This window comes from Strix uralensis, chromosome 6 (assembly GCF_047716275.1).
Source record: "Strix uralensis isolate ZFMK-TIS-50842 chromosome 6, bStrUra1, whole genome shotgun sequence".
In the NCBI taxonomy this organism is placed as follows: domain Eukaryota; kingdom Metazoa; phylum Chordata; class Aves; order Strigiformes; family Strigidae; genus Strix; species Strix uralensis.
This window is the reverse complement of record NC_133977.1, coordinates 19,220,990-19,247,023: the sequence shown is the minus strand read 5'-3', so window position 1 is coordinate 19,247,023 and position 26,034 is coordinate 19,220,990. Positions and strand designations below refer to the sequence as shown.

At 37.1% G+C, this 26,034-nt stretch overlaps 1 protein-coding gene across 6 annotated transcripts in view; it reads right to left on the bottom strand.

Moving 5' to 3' along the window:
• Nucleotides 1-26,034, bottom strand: part of ZNF385B (zinc finger protein 385B) — a 172,612-nt gene that overhangs the window by 18,862 nt on the left and 127,716 nt on the right. For all 6 annotated transcript variants that reach the window (XM_074873067.1, XM_074873068.1, XM_074873066.1 and 3 more), the window contains 2 exons: nucleotides 21,513-21,623; nucleotides 7,882-8,044 (listed from right to left, as the gene is read on the bottom strand). In XM_074873067.1, coding sequence (XP_074729168.1) covers nucleotides 7,882-8,044; nucleotides 21,513-21,623 — 274 coding nt within the window. The remainder of the gene's footprint in view (nucleotides 1-7,881; nucleotides 8,045-21,512; nucleotides 21,624-26,034) is intronic.

The window sequence follows — 26,034 nt, the reverse complement described above, 5'->3', positions numbered from 1 at the left end:
CAGTAAATTCTATACTGTGCCTTTATCTCTGTTTTGGGGACAGAGTTTCAACAGGTAGCAGTATAGAGTGATCTTCAGATGACTGTAAAACACTGAATGAAAAGAGAACAAAACTTACCATCCTCAGAGGGTTTAATGAAAAGATGTCCTTGAAATGACTCTCCTTGCTGGCTTAATCTCATTGAATGTACTACTCAGTAGATCATAAACTAATGCCTTTATCTAACAGAAATATGCCTGTGCTTAGCAGGCACTATCTGAATACACATAAACACAGATGTATGATTATTTTATAGCATATAACTTCAGCAGAATTCTTTATGTAAGCATAAATGTGAAGAACTGATGAGGCTCATGAGTAGCTTTTGATGGAGGCTAGACATAACGACAAGCATCTTTGAGGGGCATAAGACAGACAGAATCTCTAAATATGGCTCATTGACATTGGGGGACAGCAAGCCGAACACATCCTTGTCATGTTCCTTTCCTAGAGCCTCTCCCTCTCTCTGCCCCACCCTCAATATTCAACTTTGTCACAACATATTTTGATGCCTAGATGACTTCAGTACATAACAAAGAAATAAAAGATTGAAGAACAAATGCCCTAGAAACACTCTGAACTTAGAGGTTCTTATAATGGTATCTGTATGACAAATAACCTAGAATTCCTCAGAACAGTTATACCACAGTTCAGCTGTGGAGGCTGTATGTCTCTATCTTCTAGCTATTTCTGAAGGATCATCTGAAAAAAAGTTTATTGGAGCTATGTAAACAAGCCATTCATTTAACATGAGTGGAAAACAAGGTGATAAATGAAAATAAATGTTAAGGTGAAAAGGGATTTTGTTAAGAGAACTGGTACCATTTCTAGGATTACTTCAAGTACGGGGATGCATATGGAAAAGCTTAGAATTTAAGTACTGGCAGAAAGATTTTTAAAATAAGCAATGAAAGCAACATGACTAAGGGAGTGTCCTGATGGTGGACTTGTGAAATAGGAACTGAGCCCTCCCTTGGGACGTTACACCTCATTGGTAGTTGATGAATAAACAGCACTGGTAATTGGGACACTGGAGAAATCCAACCCATTGTAATCTTCCTGAGTAAATGTGATTCAACACACTCCACTTCAGGAGTAAAAGGAAAAAAAGACTCAGTTTTGTTGTCAAAGCACCCATAGAAAGCCCTCAATGAACTAAAACCCACAAAGACCTCAGGGTCAAAGTCTGATAAAGCTTGGAGTTGCCAGTCCTGTCTAATGAACCAACTAATTACCATATGTCTACATGACATCAAGTGGCATTTATTAGGTCCATCAACATGTCTAGGCTGTTTTCAAAATGTGAGCTAGCCCATTCGGTGTCAGACACTGTACCACATTCTAGCACGACAACGTTCCTCAGAACAACCTCCAGCTGGTTTTAGTTACACAGCTGGAATGACTGGAATAAGTCTTACAGGGCCCACTTAGGGTCAAGAAGCTGGCAAACAACCTCCCAGCCACATGCCTTTCCTACCGTCCTCACTGTACACAGCAGATCCGCACAGGACTGCTCATACACTGGAGTATCATCACCATGACCCTGTGAATTGCTTGTTGAGCTGTCCTGAGACATGGCTACTGAACAAAGTAGTAGTAAGAGGGGTCAGGATTTGAAACAGGGTCTAGCATTTGGCCTACTTAGGTGCGTAGTGTTGCCTATTCCTGTACCAGCTGAACAAAAGGATTTTTCATAGAGCATGCAAAAGGTTTATCTGTACCTAAGCCCCAAGTAGCAGAGCCTTCTGCTCTTCTTTGAATAAGGACTGAACTTGAAATGCCCATACCTATCATTTCATAAACAGCTCTCACTGGCACAAAGGAAATAGAGCATATACTGAATGGATCAAAGACAGAAAAAAAATGACCTTACTTTTACGATCTGAAACCTGGTTTTGACTATTTTGAGTAGTTTAAAACAGTTGCATTTACTTCCTGATTTTTATATCAAAGCAAAATGCAAAGAAGGTGATACCACATCATCTGTCTGCTTAATTTTGAACTATTTATTTTGATTTTGAAGTATGATCAAAGAATTCCTCTTTACTTGATAAGTAAGCAGTGACATTTTAATCCAGTTATTATCATATGCATTCCTAAAGGACTCATCACTGTAAGCATCTAGACTGTGCTAACCTTGGATCACAGACACTGTCTTCTATTGCATTCTCAGAGCTATATTTAAAACACACTCTAAATATTCTAAACTGTGTTATGTACTGGTTGCTACTCCTGCCCTTTTCTAAAGCAATGCCATACATATATGCCATACACATATGCTTTGCAAAGCTATCCTGAAAATCCTGAGCTTCCACAGGGAGGGAAGGGAATCTTTGCCCCTGTATTGGGTTTGCGTGGCAAGGTTTTGGTAGCAGGGGGGCTACAGTGGTGGCTTCTATGAGAAGCTGTCAGAAGCTTCCCCTGTGTCTGATGGAGCCAACGCCAGCTGGCTCCAAGATGAACCCGCCACTGGCCAAGGCAAAGCCCATCAGCAACAGTGGTAGCGCCTCTGGGATAACGTATTTAACAAGAGGGGGACAAAAAAGCTGAGCAACAGCAATTGCAGCTGGAGAGAGGAGTGAGAATATGTGAGAGAAACAACTCTGCGGACACCAAGGTCAGTGAAGAAGGAGGGGGAGGAGGTGCTCCAGGTGCCAGAGCAGAGATTCCCCTGCAGCCTGTGGTGCAGCCCATGGTGAGGCAGCTGTGCCCTGCACCCATGGAGGTTAACGGTGGAGCAGAGACCCACCTGCAGCCCCTGGAGGACCCCATGCCAGAGCAGGTGGGTGCCCAAAGGAGGCTGTGACCCTGTGGGAAGCCCACACTGGAGCAGGCTCCTGGCAGGACCTGTGGACCCATGGAGAGAGGAGCCCACGCTGGAGCAGGTTTGCTGGCAGGACTTGTGACCACCCAGGGGACCCACCCTGGAGCAGCCTGTTCCTGAAGGACTGCACCCTGTGGGAGGGACCCACGCTGGAGCAGTTTGTGAAGAACTGCAGCCTGTGGGAAGGACTCACGTTGGAGCGGCTTGTGGAGGACTGTCTCCTGTGGGAGGGACCCCACACTGGAGCAGGGGAAGGGTGTGAGGAGTCCTCCCCCTGAGGAGGAAGGAGCGGCAGAAACAATGTGTGATGACCTGACCACAACCCCCATTCCTCGTCCCCCTGCGCCACTGGCAGGGAGGAGGTAGAGAAATCAGGAGTGAAGTTGAGCTCAGGAAGAAGGGAGGAGTGGGGGGAAGGTGTTTTAAGATTTGGTTTTATTCCTTGTTATCCTACTCTGATTTGATTGATAGTAAATTAACTTTTCTCCAAGTTGAGTCTTTTTTGCCCACGATGGTAACTAGTGAGTGATCTCTTGACCCACGAGAGCCTTTCATTCTATTTTTCTCTCCCCTGCCTAGCTGAGGAGGGGGAGTGATAGAGCAGCTTTAGTGGGCATCTGACATCCAGCCAGAGTCAACTCACCACAGCTCCACATGAAAGAGCATCTCCCAGTGCTGTTAACACTGCTGTCCTGTAACCATGTCTCAAAGCAGCTACAAAAAAACTTGCAGTGTCACAGTAGTGATTTTCTAGTGTATGAAACTGTTCTATAGCCATTACTAGACTTTTCCTGGGTGCTTAGAGAAACTGTGTGGCAGACAGGTTATGAAAGGGTCTCCTCTGGACACTTCCAATCTGCAAATACCCATCAGGACAAGCTGACATGACCCAACAAGAGGTAGGGGAACAATCACCTTATCATACATCATCTGTGGCATTTTCCTCCTGTCTGCAGAAATAGTGAACAGGAACTTGCAAGTACCAATAAACAAGTATTTTCTAAATGGTGAGGAGTTGTGCACTTAGAAAATAAGATCACATACTAGTCTAATCATGTTAGGATGCAAAATTTGTGCTATCCAACCCATCAATATCCACTTACCTAAGGTTGTAGCCAACTCAGCATTACGGTACTAGGGCTTTATCATTACATGTTTGCCAACGATCAATTTACAAAAGTAATTTCTGAGTCATAATGTATTATTAACGTCAGCAGCGAAGACCACTCTCTCACAACTTGGGCATTGTCATGCTTAGACCGAGTTTCAGAGTCACCCTTTTTTGTCTTAGGTCACTTCTGTCTGCAGGAGCATACGTTCTTCTGGAAACTTCCCAAAAAAACTTAGATTAATGTAACTTTTGTAGCTCTAACAGTAGTCACACTTCTAAAGTTGAAAGGAACAGCTGTAGAGAGACCACTGCATCATAAGTTTTGAAAAATAAGGACTGGATGAATTTAGGTTTTGCCTTTGATAGATTCATCACACAAGCTGAGCTAACAGTGAAATAATTTTTCCTGTTACTACTACAATAGTGACTTCTGACAAGTAAGTGTTTTGGATCTCAAGCCACGTCTGACCCATAGAGGACATGGGTCTGTAGCAAACTTAACTTGACATTTTAGTTCAATATATAGCAACTGGTCAGTCTGGAGAGCTCCAGATCATTCAAAATGACAGCACATCTAAAAGGCTGCTAGTCATGTCTGTTGTGTCCTTTTATTAGCAGAGCTACATAAAAGAATAATAAATTCAGCTTATCAGTTTACTACAATACTCCCTACCCATTCTGCACTAATACCAGTTAAAGTACAGCAGGTAACAAAGGAACACAAGAACTTAAAACTGTCTTCTCTGTTTAGCTTCTCATTCTTCTCTTCCATACTCAAGAAAAGGACACCAGGAATTACTTATTTCTTGATGAACATTTCTCAGGAACTTAGGAAATTCTCCAATGTTGAACAGCTCCACAAACAGCGGAATTTAATTCTCTTCCTTGATTCCATGTAGCCCCTACCTTATGTCCTTCTAATGCAATTTTTTCAGACCTACACCACTCAAACACACTCTCAAATCCCCTGTCCTGAAGACCAACATAGCGCCTGGCCAGTCAGCAGGCCAAGCAAAACAGAGCTCACATGGTAGCATCTCTCAGGATGGACCTTAATGCTTCCCTTCTACCCAGGTGCCAATTTTCATCAAATTTATAGGAGCTTCATTAAAACCTCTTCATCTCGATGATATTTTTTTTTTTTTTACACTAGGCAATACAGTCAAAATTGTGAAGACAGGGCCAGAGAATAACAGAGATAAAGACAGATGATGTGACCGTAAGGCTCATTTCCTCTGGAAATCAGGATAAAAAAACCAAGACCATAAATACACATGTGAACTGAAAATCTTAGTATTAGAAATCTTTTAAGGAAAACTAAAATATACCTACACAGTTAATACATAGCAATAATCCATTTCTCAGATGATGAAAGCTGTGTTAAAATATTCAGAAAAAATGTATCAGTTAATTTGCTCCAAAGCAAAAAAAAAACCCGCCACTGATTCCCAGAAGCAACATGGTGATTGCTCTAGTTGCAGTAAGCATTATGTTAAAGAGCTAAACATATATTAAAGAACAGATGAACTATCACCTCTGTAAGGGAAAGCATAACTGAATTAGGAAAAATTATGTTTGGTCTCATGTCTATAGGCTGGTAAAACCTCCAGTCTCCAAGCCCTTCCCCACCTCCGCAACCAGCATTCCCTGCGTATACAGAGAATTTGCCATTCCAGGTTCAGGTTTTTGTCCTCCCAAATATCCCATTCACAATCTCCTGCAGAGCAGTAACAGGCTCTGAGGAGCCTCCCCTCCACAGAGAATCCCACTGTTCTCCTAACGGGAAGAAAGTGTTTAACTAAATCACCACTGTGATTTATTTGTACTGTAGAAACACTTGCAGTGGTGTAATCCAACAGACACAGATGGTAATCTGTCTAATTTGTGAGGAGTAATTAATAGCATAAAACACCACACTGTCAAAACAGGGCAATATAAAAATATCACGAGCGGGTTTCCCTTGTCATTGGTTAAATTATTTTATCAAAAACTGAATGTAGAGGTGTGAATGATTTTAGGTACATTTCACAGAAAAGAATAAAATTAAGTCAGGGACACATCTCATAGTCTGGCAAAAAAACACAAGACAGATCCAGACTTATGGAAAAGGTGATGGAATCTGTAAAAGATGCTGAACCTTTTGTTATTTGGCCCTCAGTCTTTGGCATAGGCAGGGGAGGGCATTATACAATTACATTATCACAGATTGCATTCTTAACATGTTAAATCCTCTAAAGTTTTAACTGGTATCTTAAACAGTTGTCTGAATTCTTACAGTTCTTACTGGAGCAGTAAGCTGTTTTAACCAAAGCTGCTTCTGGTATTTCAGAGAGTGAAATATTTATCAAATATTTTAAATTTCTTTCCATTCAATAGTCCACATTCTATTTAGATCAACAGTCGTTTGCTGCTGGTTTATAGTTAACGTGGCTTGTTGAGTATTGTGTCCAGTTTTGGGCACCTCAATACGAGAGAGATATTGAGGTGCTGGAACGAGTGCAGAGGAGGGCAACAAAGCTGGTGAAGGGCCTGGAGAATAAATCCTATGAGGAGAGACTGAAGGAGCTGGGACTGTTCAGTTTGAGGAAGAGAAGGCTGAAGGGAGACCTCATCACTCTCTACAACTACCTGAAAGGACATTGTAGAGAGGTTGGTGCTGGTCTCTTCTCACAGGTAATGAATGACAGAACAAGAGGGAATGGCTTTAAACTGCAACAGGGGAGGTTCAGACTGGACATTAGGAAAAAATTTTTCACAGAAAGAGTGGTCAGACAGTGGAAGGCTGCCCAGGGAAGTGGTAGAGTCACCATCCCTGGATGTGTTTAAGGGTCATTTGGATGTGATGTTGGGGGATATGGCATAGGGGAGAACTTTGTAGAGTAGGGCTGATGGTTGGACTCGATGATCCCAAGGGTCTTTTCCAACCTGAATGATTCTGTGATTTACCTAAAAATGCTATTTGGATTCATGTTATCTCTCTCAAAACTAAAATGTGATTTGCTAGGTGAAGCAACCCAAAATTTGGGATGCATCATCATTGCTAAGGACCAGACAAAGACAGTTTTGGTGCTGCTGTAAAGAGATGAGGATGACAAATAGCTACTGATATAGAATTAATTTTGTGTGTGTGTGTGTGTGAGAAAACGTGTCATTCACCTTGCAGCATCTGAATCAATTTCAGCTCTGGTGAAGATAATAATAAATGGTTACCAAGGCAGAAGCAAATTTATCGGAAGCAGTCTATTAGACCAATAGTTGGGTAACCCACAGCAGGTGCTTTCTCCTGGATAACAAGTACAGCATTTCACTGCCAGTGAGTTCAGGAAATTCTCCTGTTTCATTCAGTAACACAACACTGACAGAGCAGAAAGAGACTCAAGCAACTCCACTGCAATTAGTGTTACTGATCTTCCTCAGATTACCAATATGGAAAAAAAAAAAAGAAAGTGATGTTGAAGCACTAATGAGCTGTGGAAGTCAGGAAATATCCGTGCCATGAGGCTTCACTACATTTCTGTAGGTACGTTTTCCTGTTTTAGCAATACTATCCTACTAAGAAAAGAAGAAAAAAAAAAAAATCTTACAAAGGTTTCATGTGCTTCAGCTAAATACATCTCAGACTTGTCCCTCCACCCACATCCATCCATTATTATTGTTATATGAACAACATCCATACTTTATAAGAGTAAATTCACAAGTTTAAAAAAAAATTGACTTTAGCATTCAGGGACACCAGATGTTTCACAGATGTGAAAAAGCACTTTGATAATACCAAAACCAAGAGAGCACAGTAAATAGTTTAGAAAACACAATTCATGGATCACTGTCATGCAACCAGATTCTCTCGTACAAACACCAAAAAAAGGAGAAAATAAAGAATGCATAGAACAAAAAGTTTTCATTGACCTGATTTGTCAGAGATGTTGGCTGTGACTGGCGTGGTGGAGCAGCTTGTGTTAGCCTTTGCGCTGTCCTTGGAAGAACCAACTTTGGGTTTATTTTTCGTTGCCTCTAGTGCTTTGACCTTCTTGGCATGTTTACTTCCTTTGTAGTGGGCCTCGGCCTGGCTCTACAAAGGAGAACAAATCAGGCTCACTTTTTTCTGTACTTCTATATAACACAATGGATGACAAGGCAGAAAAGTGACACTTTCAATAGTAGGCACCATATTATTCCACCTAGAAAATTTTAGTAGGTTTGTACTAACAGTTTTCCTATATGTAAATTCTAATATATGCAAATGATAGGATTTTAATGAATGGCACATGTTTTCAGTAACTCAGAAAACGAGGCTTCAAGATTACATAAAACTCTGTCACTCCTAATGTAATTCTTTACTTCCATGGTGCTTAAAGATTTAAAATGCTATACAAATGTAAACACACCCAATTGAGAAAGATGCTACTCAATTTTCATGGACTGTTCCCTAGTCTTTATTGCTTGTAGTTAGAAAGATGTACCATGCTGTAACATGATTAAATAATCCATTTTTCCTTCTGTTTGATCTAGTACAAAAGTCATAAAGTATTTTCATCATTACACTAACAGCAATTGAAACAGGCATTAATGACATTATGACTTCACTATCAGATCAAGCCAAGAAGGGTTAAAATGAATAAACACCATAGCTATAAACTTCAGTAGACCCAAGTAAACCACAGAAAACTAAATACTTCTCAGTCTTGATTGTTTTATAAATTGCCTTGAACTAAGACTAAGAAAACTGGAACCTGAAAGACAGGAAGGAGAGGAGTTTTTGGTGTTTTCTTGGGGTTTTTGGGGTTTTTTTGGCTAAAGGGCTTTATATATAAAGTACTGTTCTTGGTCTGCCCAAACAAAACAGTAGAAATATGTACCAAGATGTAATGTTTACTTCACCTTTGTCTTAAAACTACCCTCAGAAACTAGGTCAGTGTTTCTGAAGTTGCTAGACACATAAATAAGTGCCCATTTTTGAAGAAGCTAGACACATAAATAAGTGCCCATTTTTTCAATAATTTTGAGTCCCCATTATTGTTCCTGACTCTGCAAGCTGCCTTGACTAATCAGGCCACTTTGTTAGGTGCAAAACTAAGGAACTACATGTTTAATACAAACCACAAATCTTGGAAATTTCAGCTAAAAAATGTAAAAGTTTTTCTTGACTTCTTAAGAAATTAATTTACCAAAAATGGGTAAGAAACATAATTTTACACAAAATGCAGTCTATTTTCATAACAGCATACTATTCAGCAATAGCTTTGCACTATAAGTATTTCTAAACATAATTTAAAAAAAATATTTCAGACATACTACTAGGTGCCTCTATTGAAGGTTACATATTAACTAAAAAAGTTAATATTGTAGTTTATTTCAAACTAAAACACTCAGAGGAAGCATGCTTCATGTAACCAGATGACACCTTGACACCTGGCATACAAAAACATCAGTGCAAGTAAACTTCTACCATGTCCATGCAAAAACACATTCTCTCTCTTCAATCGATTAGGACTATTTTATTTAGTTCACTGTGTTAAATGAAGCGAGCCGTGAAACAAGTCACATGCTTTTTATAAAAAGCAACTATAACATCTAAGACATTTGAATTCCATAAGGAGTGCTGCCATAACAAGGAAAATTGTTTTAAGATCAGCAGAAATAGGCATTACAATACAGTCACCTTGGGACAGCATGTAATAACATTTTTATCATATGGCAGAGTGTAAGTGAAGAGAAGAAACAGCTGAATCAGACAAGAGAATAGACAGTGTATTGGAGTCCTCACAAAAATTACATGCATCATTCAAACTGATGGAGAACTGCTGCTAAAATAGGGGAGTGAAGTTCATACACACCAAGGCTTCTTAAAGTGATTATACACCCTGTGAAACACAGTGTTTTCCACCTTGAAAGGATAGTGTATGTGACATGTTGTGGCTGCATCTTTTCTTTTATAGATTTCAGTAAGCACACATTTAGTAAGAAAGGCTACTAGATACGTTTTACTTTGAATTCCTTTGAAATTGAGATTTTTTTAAAAAAACTTTATTATAAAAACAGTAAAAAGTCTACTCATCAATTGCTATTAAACTACTTTTTGATAGAACTTCTGAAATATTAATACGTGTACAAACACAATTTAAGGATTATAAAGAAACCACTAAACAGCTATACCACTACGACTATGTGCACTACTTAAAGGGACACTTGTCAACTTCCAGGTTGGACCTCTTCAGTTCTGAATATGGGTAGAGGAGCACAAATCTGTTTGCACCCTGTTATGTTGATGGGCCTTACACAGGCACAGGAGTCTCACCCTGTCTCTCTCTACCATTGCTGGGTTTGTGTATTTCTCTTAAGCTTTGCTGTTGCTACATGATGCACTAGGAGGAGTGTTTGCCATCAACAAAATTAAATAAACTATTCACACATTACAGTGTACAAAAAGTGAAGCTAAAAAATGAGGTGTATGTATACCCTTTCCATTCCAAAACTTTTAACTTTAAATAACAGCAAGTACAAGATTTTCCACTCAAACATTCTCAAGTTGATGATGTCCCTTTAAATATTTGAACTCTATGGTCTGCGCATATGTGTGCTGTTGATAGGATCATATGCTGCCTGAGGCCAAAGCTATAACATAAGAGACATAAGTGCACTCAAGAGAAAGACTTAGTAAGTCAATTCCTTGATAATAAGCCTTTCTGCTGATATTTGCAATAATAATGCCTGCAATATCAGTAATAACCTACTACAGTCTTTGATTCCTTTCATTCAATCCTCATATAGTGTACATGAGACCTGTTGAGAACAAACAAGCCCAGGCAGAATTAAAATTAAGATTTCCATAAACACAAGCAAAGTCTCATGGAAACATGGTGAATGGACTCACTTTTGATTTATTTAAGTTTTGTAATTATTGTAATCTTTTTATTATGAAATTCATAGTTGTGCATTATAAGGCCAGAAAGTATTGCTATGACCATCTAAAGCAGAGTTTCTGAAAACACCAGCCTTTTCTAAAATTGTTTGAACTGGTCCATATTCCTTTGGGGAAAAAAATTGTCCAGCCTTAATTTTGAAGTAGCTAGGGATGGAAAAATCTACCTTTGGTAAATTGTTTCAGTGCCTCACTTTGTCAGTTAACTACATTGCATTTATTTCTACACTGAATTTGTCTAGTTTCCACTTCCAGTGTCTGTATTTTGTTAAACTTTTGGTTTTTAGGCTCTTTCAACTCATCTCTGTTCTGAATGGAAACACAGATACTCTTTCCAATCATGAAGTTAGAGGAGCATTCCTTGAGATGCTGAAGCAATGTTTCCTAGCCACATAAGCACTATTTTCTAACCCTTTCAGATACACCTGAAGTTCAGAGTTTGCTTATTATCCATTATGGGATAAATTGATGCTGCTGCCTTTTGGTGAGTGAAACGCAGTATCAACATGGAACTGTGTTCTGTGGAACCATGTTACAAAAACCATTGGGAGTTTTCTGGAGACATAGTAAGCAAAAGAAAAAAGAATGGCTATGGGAATCTGAAATTGGAACACAAATTCTGATTATTACTGGTACCAATTATTCTAATTATTAATGTCCTGCTCATTACTAATGCTAGTTTTATAAAATATTTGCACAAGTACCACATTAAAGGCAAACATATTTGCTCCAAGTCCCATTTTAAACTTGTTTCTGGCACAAATACAGCAATACAATACAGGTTACAAGCTCTGTAACATACATCACTGAAATACTAACCATATCTTTGAAATAAGCCATGACATACAAAATTTGCATTTTTAGTTAAGACATGAAGCTGAACATTTATTTTCATTTGCTCTGATAATCCAAAGGAAATTCTGTACACACAAGGTTTAAAAGTCAAATGTATAAAAGAAATATATTTTACCAGTTTTAATATAAAGCCCCAATAAAATATGAAATGAAGAGTAAATATCTTAGGGATGCAATATTTTAAATGGATACTGCATGTACTTTTTTGATCATCATTAACTAAACTAACTAATGTAAATTCCGTATCATGAAAACAGTATTTGAGAAAATATAAAAAGTTAGGAAAAGCCAAAATAAAGATAGGTAACCTTAACTAATCTCTTTGTACTCATGTACTGTGATGCTTTTTAACTGCATAATAATTTATTCCAGTGTATAGGGCTGTATTTACTGTAGGGATGAATCAATTCTACAGTAAAATAATTCAATATTATTGAATATTTTTTATTTCAAAAAGATTAAATTTATTGTTTATGTAATAAAAATTAAATGTCACCATTGAACTATTATTATTATAATTTTTAAATGAAATGCTTAATAGGTTAAGGAGGACACTTTTGGAAAAAGTAGAATAAGAAAAATATTTCACATGAAAAAACTCCCTACCTAGAAGGAAAATCTAATTTCCACTTGGTTCTAAAACTGATTGTGGTCTACTAGCTTGATATATACACATTACAACATTTTAAAATGGAATCTCCCTACTTATTAGAAAGTATAGAAAGTCATCAAGTTCTGCCTAGTAAGATTTAATGAACAGGAAAAGCTTTAAGCTGCAATAAATACATTAAAAACCAGAATGCAAAAATACCTTTGTACTGACAGGCCAAATTCCCCAAAAGTGTTTGTGCATTTGCCTGGCATTTTCATAACATAATCTTTTTTTTTTTTTTTTTTTTTGGTTAAGAAAGCCTTCTATGGTATAAGGATTAATGACTTAGTTGTAGGAAAGGACAAGTTTTTCTCTCTAAAAATATATTTCATTGAGACACACAAATGATCCAAATGTTATATTTTATTTAAAATCTAAAGTAATTTCTACTTTCACCTCCAAATTACAAAGTTTGAAATTTAAGCATCAGGACGTTAAACTGTGAGACTATACACAATACATTAACCTTATACACTACATTGCATCTAATAAAACATCAGCAATGCAAATCTTCATCTTCTACATGTAAACATGCTTTCTAAAATAAATGTGAATATCATTAGCATATTATAGTGCTTAAAATAACCTCGGTAGCTTTACTTTGCATAAACTTAACTATGTATAGATGTACAGATATCTATATATAGAAAGATACAGATAACCAGGAAACTTACAGATCATACAGATTCATTGATAGTGGTATTACCTTTAAGAAAACTGAAATTCAGGTAAGACTGCAGTACAAAAGATTACAGGAAATTATCCCCGTCAGGAGAAATGACTGGCAGTATATTTGAAATCATCACTATTCATTTTGACAGTTCACAAGTGACTGAGTTTTAGAATCTATTTGGTGTGTGAATGAGTAATTAACTGAATTTATTACTACATAAAGAGATGAAATATTAACCTACCAGATCCCTTCAATGACAACCTGATGCAAGGTTTGACTAAATCTAATGGTTCAGGGTGTATGTGTGTGAGATCAAGACTTTTTTCAGGTTTCTTCAGGATCAGCTGAAGTAGCCCTTCCTTGATGGAAATAAGACCACTGGACTGCAAACACTTAAGCTGAATGCTTGAATCTGCTACCACATTATCCGGTGTGACAATTAGTATATAAAACTACATATATGTAGAGCAGCATGACATTACGAAGGAGAAATACAGAAATAAAGGGAGACTGAAGTATCTACATGGGAAGCCCAGGTTCATGCCTTAAGCTCTGCAATACTAGATGAGTGCCATAACTAAATGGAACTGAACATGGTGGCTCAAGGCTCCTATTTCTTCTCCCTTGCTACTGCATCTTTTTAAAGCAGGAATTCTGCCCTGCATGGGAAGTCTTCTCCACAGCAATTTTATCTCAAATAAATTTTATCTCAAATTTGGTGTCAATACAGTGGAAATCTCCAATGAAAAGTATTTTGTTAAAAATACCACAAAAGCTTCTGCCAGTAACAGTTCAACCACATAGACAATTTACAACTGGAAGACTTAACATATATGTAATAATCTTGAGAACATGTATTCTGCTCTGGAGTATCTATAAATTCTTCCTGCATACCATAAAAAGTTTTACATAATTTTAAGATAAAAAAAATTAACATGTCCTAAATACAGTCATAACATACACTGTAGAAAGACCACCTCTCAACACCTGTGTACCTGCCCACTTCTATACATCAAGCTGATTCCAATTCCAGGGGGCATATCATTAATATATAATTTCCTTATTTTATAATTATTTCAGAATACTTACAATATCCTCATAATATTCAGGTCTTTATCTGAAATTATCAATAGCTTGAAGCTATTTTGAAATCAATAGAACTTGTGTCTGAAAGATATAAATAAGGTTTAAATAGTGCTAGAAGATAAGTAATAGTATTCCTGTAAAAGCATGGATCTAAGCAAGGCCATGACTTCTTTAATTCTGGGTAACTACAGAATTCCACCATAACTACATAGTCTCGAGTACAAAAAAAAAAAAAAAAAAAAAAAAAATCATTGTTTTTGCAGGTGTGGAAGTAGCTAGGCTAACCATAACTGCATTACATTAGGCAGTAAGGAGAAGTGGTTTAATGAAGTGTGTGCAGCACCCCTGTGAGGGCTCTCCTGACATGGCTGCAATGGGAGTGGTCCTATTAGAGGAGGCATCTAACTGTGCAAGATTGGAGGAGCACAGAGGTATTTATATCCATAACATACTGTCATTTTAATTCACAGCATGTCCTAAACTATACAGCTCCTTTCCTTAAAATAGTAAGATGTCTACCAAATGTCTGATCAAACAGTTTACCTGTTAGAACCATATTGTAAGAGTATGCATATTTATGTTAGGAGTATATAAATTATGAAGAATTTAGACTAGAATAATAATTTTAATAAAAAAATACACAAAGTGATAAATTAGGAAGTGGCGTTGAAAAATTTAGTTTTATCTCATTTGATATTAATAACAGATGTAATTGAAGAAATCTGCAAAACTGAAGCGTTCATACATCTGTTATATCAAAGATTTGCATTATTTTTTTGATTCTGTTCTCAACAAATTTCTAAAACCTAATTGCTCCAAATAGTAAGGTAGATTACTATTGAAAAGGACATAGAAAAATCAAAAAGCTGTGAACATCAGCCATGTCAGAAGTAGTCAACTCATATTTTAAATATTTCAAACTTAGTTAAAAGCTCTGTTAAATAGCTGTTATTTGAACAGAACTTTCAGCATGTTATAACCCTGTACCGTATAATCGTGCAATATTTCTGTCATGTTGGAGCTAACAACTTTCATCATTTTGTCAGTTCTGTCTACAAAACAGAAAATTACCTTCACAAGTTCCTGAGAGTTATGCTTTTAATTACCTCCTATCCACTTCACTACCCTCCATACCCAAAGAATCAATATATATAGTCTTATTTATAGAAAAAACGTAAAACATTTGATGAAAGACGACAGTTCTGTAGATTTTTATTTGATGCTATTGATTTTGTGTGTTATCTTTTTGACAGCACGGGTGATTCATTCAAATTTGCAAAGTTAACATTTGGTAATACTTGCCTAAACTTCAAAACTTTGACTTCTTGGTTTTTTAAAAGGATGATCACTATCATCACATCATTTTTATTAGCTATAAATGCAATAAACAGTAAGATGACCTTCAGCATCTCTTAATGCTGAACTGTTACATCTGCTTTTTCTGATTGGCCTACAAGGTGTTTTTCTTGATTTCCGAGTCTTCACAGGTGACAACAAAAAGTAGTACCAACTTATAGTCATTACTCACAGAGCAACACACTGCAGAAACACAAGTTTATTTAAATATCAAATGACATCCTATCAACAAGATGGTACCTACCAGGCTGTATCGCAGCCAAAGACCTTCCTACAGGAAACAGAAAGTGCACAGAGGGAAGCAGGTATTTCTTTTAGATGTGACCAACAGATGATAAACTCCGTTTTCAAAAAAACCCACCACAAAACAAACAAACAAACAAAAGAATAAAAAAAACATGTGGACTGCTGGCTGCACTGCTGGCCTAATGTATTTGTGAGTTTGGAGTACAGAGAGGTCTGGCTGCTGAGGAAAGGGACTGGATTAGCACTGACTATTGTATAGTGCTCAAGCTCCAAACTCTGGACTATCAGTACAAATAAGGAGGGAAAAGAGCAGAGAGAATTTACTTGCACATAAGGTGATGATTCATAGATATGGAGAAAAAAGCAATTCTGCAGAAGCCAAACAGGCATCCTTGCAACTGCAACTCACTTTTCTCTTATGGCTGCAAGCTACAGTGTCAGACGCCATAGCAGAATATAATAGACATCTCAGAGACAGTCTGGCCAAAGCTCCACAGCTGCCAGAGGGACTTACTGCCACACAGCAGCTGCAGGAGATGCTGCAGATTCATCTGGTGGCCAGAAGGAATGAGAAAAAATGAGCCAAGAGTAGGCAGAGAAGGAATCTACATGGGGTAGAAAACAGGCGTTTTTCCCCTTGCCCTGTTGCTACTGGACCCTCTTATGGGTATCATAAGGATTCAGCAAAGTCACTCAAGCTGCTTTTTGTTTCTGCTAGAATGTCTGTAATAAAAATAATTAATATCAACAAGCCAGACCTATGTAATTAATATGAAAACTTATTTAGCAAAGTTTATCTATAGTCCACATAGATACACCATGGATTTGGAAGGAATCCCAGAATTCTTAAAAGGAATAAAAATTATTTTTTCAAAGGCTAAGACAGATCTTTCTCAGCATGTCTTGCTTCCTCTTGGTGGAATACAGTTACGTCTCTTGCCCTGGTAGCCTTTAAGCAAGCGTAAAATCTGACTCACTATCACAATCTGTTCCATGAAGAGGATTCTTCCTCTTCTGCTGCCTGGTCTCTGGTGGTAGTAAACATAACTGAGATATTTCTCATTTTTTCTGAGCTGGATTATAACACAAGACCATAGCTTGAACTTTACTGACACACTAGTCATTGCTGCACTGGAACACATACTGTTTCATCATCATGTAGGAATTAAAAGATAAAATGGTGTTAAGATAAAAAGATAAAAGGTATTTTGATGCAAAGATAGAAACACCTGTGTTCATTCTAATATACCGGAGCAAATCCAACTGTAACTATTAATGGATGGTGCTTTTTTTTAAAAAAAAAAACACCCACAGTTTTAAAAAAAAAATACATTCTTCTGCATAACAGAATAAAGTTTAAACAAGCTGCAGTAACTATCTCATTGACTATTCTGACTAATCAGTCTCATCAAATACCAATCTTCACAATGCTATTAAATTGAGATTTCCAACTTAATTCAACAGCAGTTGACTCCTGATATCTACCATCATTAACAATTAGTTTAGGAAAAATCCATTTCTCTATTCCCTCCTCACTTTTTTGCCATTTCACTTCCTTTGAATTGTTGAGAGCTCTACTAACTTTCCAGTTTTCTGGTAACATAATCTTGAGGTTAATTAACTTTCCCTTTTCTCTTTTAGTGCTTTTACTCCTCACTAAATCCTGCTTTCCCCCTCTAAAAAAAAAAAAAAAAAAAAAAAAAGAAGAAAAGAAACTAAAAAGAACATAGAAGGCAAACCTAATAAGTGGGGATTCAGTTCTAGAAACAGGAATCCAGTACAATTTGGGATGTCCTCAGGTGTCCTGCCTCACTTCCAGCTGCCTGGTGTGGATGTCCCAGATATGTCAGATACTCAAACAACAAGACAGTTAGGTTTAGGCACCCAAACCCACTCTAAGTACGAGCTAGAGCATCTTAACTGGATCACGTGAAAAATATTGTTGAAGCAACCTCAGTTATCACTGTTGTCAAGTCAATACTACTATTGTAGATAAAATTCCCATTCAAGAACCTCAAAATTCAGGCTATTAAAACAACTTTAGTTTGGTGTTACTTCACAGAGATGGCGTTTTATTTTTCTGTTTCTCAAGACTTTGGATCATCTCTTTCGTACTACAGTTTCTGCTGGAGGTGACAGAGCTTAGAAGGGGTGGTCAAACTGTTTGTGCCATAATTTATTATCAGAAAAACACAAGTTCCAAATTGACTGTTGACTGAGTTCAAAACTGCAGTTAGTGAATTCCAGAAAAGGACAGATAGTGTATGATGGCGAATGCCTATGAGTATCAATCAAACCCCATCATTTCTTTTTTGGAAGAAGATAAATGGATCAGGCTAAAACTAGACCAAATTCAGAGTTTGTACGCAGATGTTTTCTTCACGTTGTACTTTTTAAAATAGTTTTAAAAGTATGAGAGACTGTACTGAAGAATTCAGTTAGGAAACACTGTTCAAATTATAATATGGTAGAGGAAAAATAGCATTATCCTAGCGATTTTTATTTTTCAAAATACAGAGGGTAATACTTCAACATTAGATGTTTACTCTCACATTGGAGACAACCCATTTTAAAATCTCCTTCCAGCCCTAGTATCAGACTTTCTCCTCCTGCAGATAGCTGCAGATCCCTGCCTCTGAATCTTGATGCCAGAACATTCTCACCAAAGCTAAACATGCAGACACACTAGCAGAAGAAAACTGAAACCTTTGCAATTTACTGTATTAGTTTAGTGGGAGGTTTGACAACTATAAATTGACGAGGCTGAATTTTTTGATTTATTGATCCAGACCAACGGGTGTCCACAGTGTGAAGGAAAGATTGCACTCAAGGAAACCAATTTTGTTCTCACAGATGAATATCCACTGATCCGTATGTTACTCATGCAATAGATAAAGCACTACCAGAATCAGGCCAGAATCTTCAAACATCATGCAACTGAAATTCATTTAGGAGAACAAAAGTAAGAAAACTACTTAATAGCTTACTTCTGTCATTTTTATTTCCTTTGCTTGCATAATTTAGGTCAAAGGAAGTTCAAAGAAACAGAATGCCCATCAACAACAAGGAGCATGTCATCCTTGTAGAGCTAGAAGGAACTGCAAGTGTGAAGTGGCTGTGCTATGAATCTCATTCTGCAATGTGCTATGCTCAAGGTTTTAATGCAGGTTATCAGTTTGATGCCACTCAGAAGACTCTCAATACATTCTTAGGATGTTACATGGTGGAACTGATTGGACTAGATGATCTTCAAGGTCTTTTCCAACCTAGATGATTCTGTGATTCACTGAAAGATTCAACAGTTACAAGGTTCACAAATATCTGACTCCCTTTTCCCCAATCCACAAAACACAGGATGGATTGCAAAGACCACTTCACCTCTTAAGCATAATTTCACATTATAAAGAGACCAAACAGAAAAATACAAGCAAAGAGTCCAGATTTTTATTTCTGTGAAGGAGCTTTTAACAAGCTAAGAAAGAACTGTAAGAGTCTGCAGATCTTAGTTGAAAGGCCATTAGCATTACCTCAGTGAAATTATAACAACACAGACTATGGGAAGATGGTGGGGGTGGTGAGAATAATAGCTGAATAAAATAAGATCTCACTCTCTCAGGAAAAAAAAAAAAAAAGGCAACACACACTCAGATAAATAACTCTTAAGGCCAAAAGACTGAACCTGGAGGATATATTTAAAATCTTATGTAAGCTTCCCAGGAGAAGCTGAATAATCCAAAGAAAGGCTAGATAGCTTTTAAAATAGAAGTGCTACACTATGAAAACACATTCTCCAAAAATTCCTGTAAGTTGTGGTTATGAAATATTTGTGAAACTTAAATTTATATTTAAGTATTTTCTGGTATTAATAACACTACTAGAATCTCAGTGCATTCTAAAATCAAATTCCCAGGTTGGTTTTGGGTGTCCTGGTAAAGCAAACTGCTGTAGAAAGTAAGGAACTGCATTTTATCACTAACAGTGACACAGTCCTAATGCTTCATCTTTTCATGCAATCATCCATTACAAAAGGATGATCATATTTTCTAGTAACTAGAACTGAGCATATTGATCACGTTCAGAAAGAAAGGAGAACGACACCCTATGAATACACCTGCTCCAGAAGAAGAAAGAAGGCTATAATCTGCCATGCTTTTGTGATGCCACTATTGAAAGCAGAATATGATACTCACAAAGTAGAACAGAAAGGGCGTAAGTCTAGATAGGTAAAATTGCTTGGTTGGCAGATGTACAAACCAATATAACATTTCAGCTCATTTTTTGTTTTGAGCCACTAAGTGATGATTCACTCCATCTGCCTGAAGTGCTGTTTGTCCACCTGAATGTCAGTGCAGACAGAGTGACTCCTCTAGGGACAAGACCCATCAGAGGGACCTTGACCTCAGGAGGAGAGGGAAGAGCAGGAACAGGCTGAGCTGCTTCCCTGGTGATGGAGTAAGGTCCAGCTCAGATGCAAGATTCAGATCCATGGAACCTAGGGAAATTTTTTAAAGCTTTATTGGTTCTTCGTTTCAATCAGTGAAAGTAGGTATCTGGACCAAGTATCAGAGCAGAAAGATTTTTTTTACCTTAAATCTTAACCTTAAAGAGGAAACAGGTGAACTAAATTTTAAATAATGACACTTGAAATCTGTTATCTAAGAAGGTATTGCCACTACAAAGAAAGTTTAATAAGCTTGTCAAAAGACTACAGATTTAGAAATCAATTTGAAGGTTAAGATAGCACTGCTTCAGAATCCTTACCAGACTAGACAAGAAAGCCAAACTCTGGAAACTGCTTTACAAAACACTCTTCAAAGTGGAATGGTAGAGGCAGAGAAAAATCAGAGTAATAGGTATGAGTGTTTTACTCCAAATCTCTAGGAGCACCATGTACTTGAAGGCAAACTATTTCTTAGACTGGAATTGTAACAGCAATATATATAATATTAAACACATCACTTACAGATTTGTTCTTACAGTTGAGATCAACAAAAAAATCTGAGAATTTTGGGGTTTTTTTTAATAAGCTTAATGACATTAGTAAGTAGTCTCCCAGAACAAACACATATTTTTAAAGTGTCAAAGGCCATTTTTTTCTTAGACATAGTTTTCTTGATTTCTTTAATTTTCAAGCTACTGAGGAAAAACATTAGTTGGATATATATTTTAAATGTATCAGTCAATGTACTCTTTTGTAATGCATTTTTTTAATTACACCTCAGAAAACCATTTCCTTGAACTTTATCATATGCAAAAAGACAGCTAGAAGTAAATGTTCATTTTTATTACAAATGAAAGTTACTGGAAGAGTGACTTTATTAAGAAATCAAAAGACGTTATCAGCAAGGATGTAGGAACAACAGGAAAATGATATTTCTTCTGGAAGAAGAGTGGGTATGACACAGAGAACTCTCAGGGAAGCTTTTCAGTCTGCTCCCCCTCTTTTTTTTTTTTTTTTTTTTAATTTCTTTTTGCAGTGCATCTTGGAGGTTACTGTCAAATGGGATATCGGTCAATGGACGTGGCATTGGATATTGTGCCAGACCCATTCAAGAAAATCAAAGAGCAATGTAACTCTATGGACTTCCACCTCTGAGTGGACAAATTATCAGTCTAGCAGGCTGAGCAGAATGTAGGCAGGACTGGAATGATTTGTTTGGGAAAAAAGAGATTTAGATTAATTATACCTAATGTACCGGGGAGGGGGGGGAGGCGGGGGAGAAAAAGGAATTAAAATAGCCAATACTCACATCAGAGTTAAAGCGAAGCTGGCAAACATTACAGGAAATTACTTGTTTCTTCTTTGGGGGAATGGACACTCCAAATGTATGGTTTATGACTGCTTTTTGCACAGGATCCATCTGAAGAACAAGCAATAATCAATTTACAACTTTTTAGGGCAACATACAGTATAGAATAAAAATTAAATATAACAATGTCTGCTGGAAGCTTTTCCTTTTCTTTACTTTTTTTTTGAGATAAACAGGAAGAAATAACATTTCAGCCCTCATAATAATTAGATTTAGCATAGGTTAGGGAATTGGTAGCATGCCAGAGCTTATGAAAAAAAGGTAGCTCCATTGTTACTGCCATCCCCAGGCTACTAAACAGTTCCTCCCTGAACCCTGCACATAGTCTGTGCTGCGGGGCCCCACTGTCGCGTCTGAATTGCAAAGAGCCCCCTGAAAGCCTTTCCCTATCACCCGCTGATCCAACAGACACATTACAAGAAACCACTTTTGCCCCCTAACAAATCACTGTCATTTCTCTCTACTTGCTTTTCTGTTCAGTGATAGATATTAGCACTTACGTGGAAAATATTCTCTCCTGAAGACTCTTTGTGAGAAGAGGTCCTTTACAGGCTCTATTAGAAACACCACTTGCTGGGAACAAAGGTCTCAATCCCCCAACATTTCTGTGCAGAACAGATGAGTGACAGAGCCCATAGGAAGGCTGAAGTTTGGAGGAGCACACAGGGAGTGTTTGCACCAGGAAAAGGTACTGAAGTTACCACACTTCAGAAAACACTATGAAGAATGTGAGATAAGTGAAGCATTGAATATATTAATCCTAAATTTGACCGAGCATTTTCAGGAATTGGGAACTGATTAGCTCTTTTTTGCTAAATACCAGGACTTCTGTTGGTCCCCAGTTTAGAATATCCTCAAAACGGCAGAGAGTCTGTTGTTAACACTGCTGGAGCTGGAGAATGGCACTAGATGTTAGGGAAACTGAGTTTGTAACTGCTACTCTGTCGAGGCCTCAAGCATAATATATCATTTTTCCTGATGTGGCATGGATACAGATTAAAATTAATTTCCTGACTCAAAAAGATTCAAGCATATTTTTCTAATTCAAAGAAAACAGAATATCTGGTCTGATCTCACAGTTGATCCTGCTCTGAGCAGGAGGTTGAACCAGATGACCTCTGAGGTCCCTTTCAACTCAAATTATCCTATGAGCATCTTTGCCCGTGTGGTCCTCCATCCTTATTTAAGATGAGAAATGGATTTGGAAGAGAAGAGGGCAAAAAATTACAGTCTACAAGAAAAGTGCTCATTTTCCAACCTTCTTTTTAAACCAGCTCAGGAGAAAATAGTTCAATTTGTTGTAAAGTCATATTTTTCTGAAGCTTGCTTCGTAGTCACAATGATGATTTTTTTTCCTTTACAGTATTATTTGAAGAAACCAAACCTGGCTGTTTAATATTGGTTGGTACACATCACATATTTGATACTAAGCTGACTTACGAAAGGAAGAGAGAAAAGTGAAGTTACTGATTCATTAGTTAAAGAATTGTAGCAGTAAATTAGCTGCTTCCAGACTTTCTAAACCTGGGGATAAATACTGTAATTTTCCCCTAGTACACATTTAAGCTTCCAGAGAAGCCTGTACTAATGAGGATTTTCTTCACATATATGCAGATACACAAATACACAAGTTCAATAAAAACATACTGCATCCTATCTGCCTAAAAAGACATTCTCTGATAATCTATTACTTAACATTAAACGCTCACTTAATTTTGTTGGACTACAGCTACATCGGTTTCTTGCTACATTCCTTTTAAACCAAATGCATGGTTTTGTAAATGACATTGCTAACAAAGTTTCTGGAAAGATGATATAATTTTTATCAGCTTTTGCCATTAAATACTGTATTTCATTGCCATAGGGGTACCATATCAAGACAATTACAAAAGTAAAAACACCTTGTCTAGAATGAACTACTGATTAAATGACAGTGTTGTTACAAACTATGTGATAAAGTCTAAAAAAAACCCTTAAAATAAATATCCTTATAAATATCCTTATTTCCTGTTTTCTCTGTTTTTAGAATATATTGACAGTCCAAAGTTTAAAAGCTTAAGATATAACAAAAAACATGTTTGACTTATATTATGCAGGGTGATGCAGTAAATGGTACATCACAATTATACATGCAGATCAAAAGTTTTTGGAGCATCCATTTTATAATACATATGCCAGTCAATACATATTACAACATTTATTACATATATTAAAAAATTGTCGTATAATTAAGGAATAGGGGTTTTTTTCTTAAATGGAAGATATGTTTTGCTTTTCAATTTAACTACTAATTGTTAGATCATGTAATCTAGAACAAAAGAGTAATGTTGAAAAGTACCTCAACCATTTGAAGTGTCTGAGATCGGTGAAAAGAAATAGCAAAAATACCCACTAACGTCTGCAGTCCCGTTTAAAAAAATAAAAAGGGAAAAAGCAGCAGTGATCAATGACTCCTCTGTGCATTCCAGATAACAATCCACAGCGCTAGCATTAGGCAATGCAGTTCAAAACCATATAATGCAGACTATGCACAAAGTCCCAGTTTCAAACAGATGTAGCAGCACAAGGACAAAATCTACACAAATAATACAGCTCACGCTGCTTCCAGAAAGTACCACTCGGGATCCCCAGGGGAACAGCTAATGATCCTTCCCAAACTGGAGCCCCGCATGTAGTCTGGTCATGATTAGAATTCAAGAAGTGCAACATTAACAATTAATAGGTTTTAAATATATCAGAAACTGGGGTGGATTACAGCATGCTGGAAAAATAAAATAGTATCTCTCTGTTAGAAGATTAATGCTGCAAAGTAAACTGATCTCAGATCACTACACAAAATTATCCTCTTCATTGCAGGGAGGAAAGGAATAGGAAAGAGGGAGAGAGTAATTTGCTGAGGTGTATATTAGGAAATGACGCAGCATACTTTGCCAGTGGGGAGCACCAGTATTTAAAAACCAGTTCTATAAAACAAAAAAATAAGAGAAGCTAACAGCTACCACAAAGGCAAATAAAAATCTGCACTATGCTGTTTATGCTACAGGAGGAATTAATAAACCAATTCACAGTGCTCTGGTAGCCATAACTAAGTTTAACAACCTTTTAGTCTTGTTCTCCTATTTCAATTGGTTTAATAAAAAGTTAAATTTAAAAATGCCTTTCCAACAAAGTTGAAGTTGATATCTTTTTGCAACGAGGTTCCTTAAAACCACACAAGTGGTGTAAGTGAGGTAGGAATAACAGAATCTGGACAGGTTTCAGCAGTAATCTACTACTACTATTTCCTGATTTCAGAACATGCAAACATGAGACTTCACAACTACTGCGACTGGTGACAATGACTTTCAAAGCACTTTAAAAATGCAAATGTAGAAACAGACAACCCAAAAGCATAGAACTGCTACACTCTATTGAAGTTCCATCTAGGCTATCATTTTATCCCCCAAAACAATCATATGTAGTTACCAAGAGAACAGGAGCAGCACAAACATACATCCTATTTCCCCCAACTATTTTCACATGGTTCACATATTTTTCCACCGAAAATTTTCCAGAGCCAGCTGTTTTCTGTGTATTTGTTAAATCCCAGTAACTTTCTCTTGCATAGTCACCCCTTGAACTGATGTAAAACAGTCTGCACACTTTACATTGAGATCCAATGCCTACAATCTCCTGTGTCAAGAAACAATTCTTTTTGTTTTAACATGCAACCCAATTTTGTAAGACCTGTACCACACCCCAGGTTATCTCTGTGTTGCTCAGTCATTCTGTGCACAGAAAACATTCCATTCTTTTGAGCATCATTGTTGCCCTTCTCAATTCTACAATTTAACAAATTCAATCAAATATTTTTAAGACATGAACAGGAATCATATACAATACTCAGGGTGGATCACTACTGAACTCTGAGCTGATGTTTACATGGAATCACTATTATAAAGCTGAGATCTCACTCCCAAGTGTTAATAGCCAATTCACAGCACATTACTTTCTATGTGAAGTTTTGTGAAGTTTTCAATGTGTGTCATCACTTTACATTTGTCTAGATAGAACTTCACCAACCATTTATTGTCTGGCTTCTCAGTCTCATTAAGGTCTTTCACTATGTCTTGGTCTTTCTTTGCTCCCACTACCCTGGAGAACTTCACCATTAGCAAACTTCCTCAGCTCATTTACCTCACAAGCATCTTTTTTGGCATATCAGGATCCCCTTATGCCAATTTAGTTTTCTTAAAAACCTTTGCCACGGGGTTTTGTGAAAACCTTTTTGGTAATTCGAAATGTGTCAATTAAAACATCTTTATTCACATGTTTGTTGACCCTTACAAGCAGGTTTGTAAAGAAGGATTTATCTTTAAAAAGGAACGATGTTGACACTTTACAGGCAGTTTACAGTATGAGGTGTCCTCTTATACTATTTATATTGAGGTTTCTATTAATTTGCCTGGCAAAAAGATGCCAC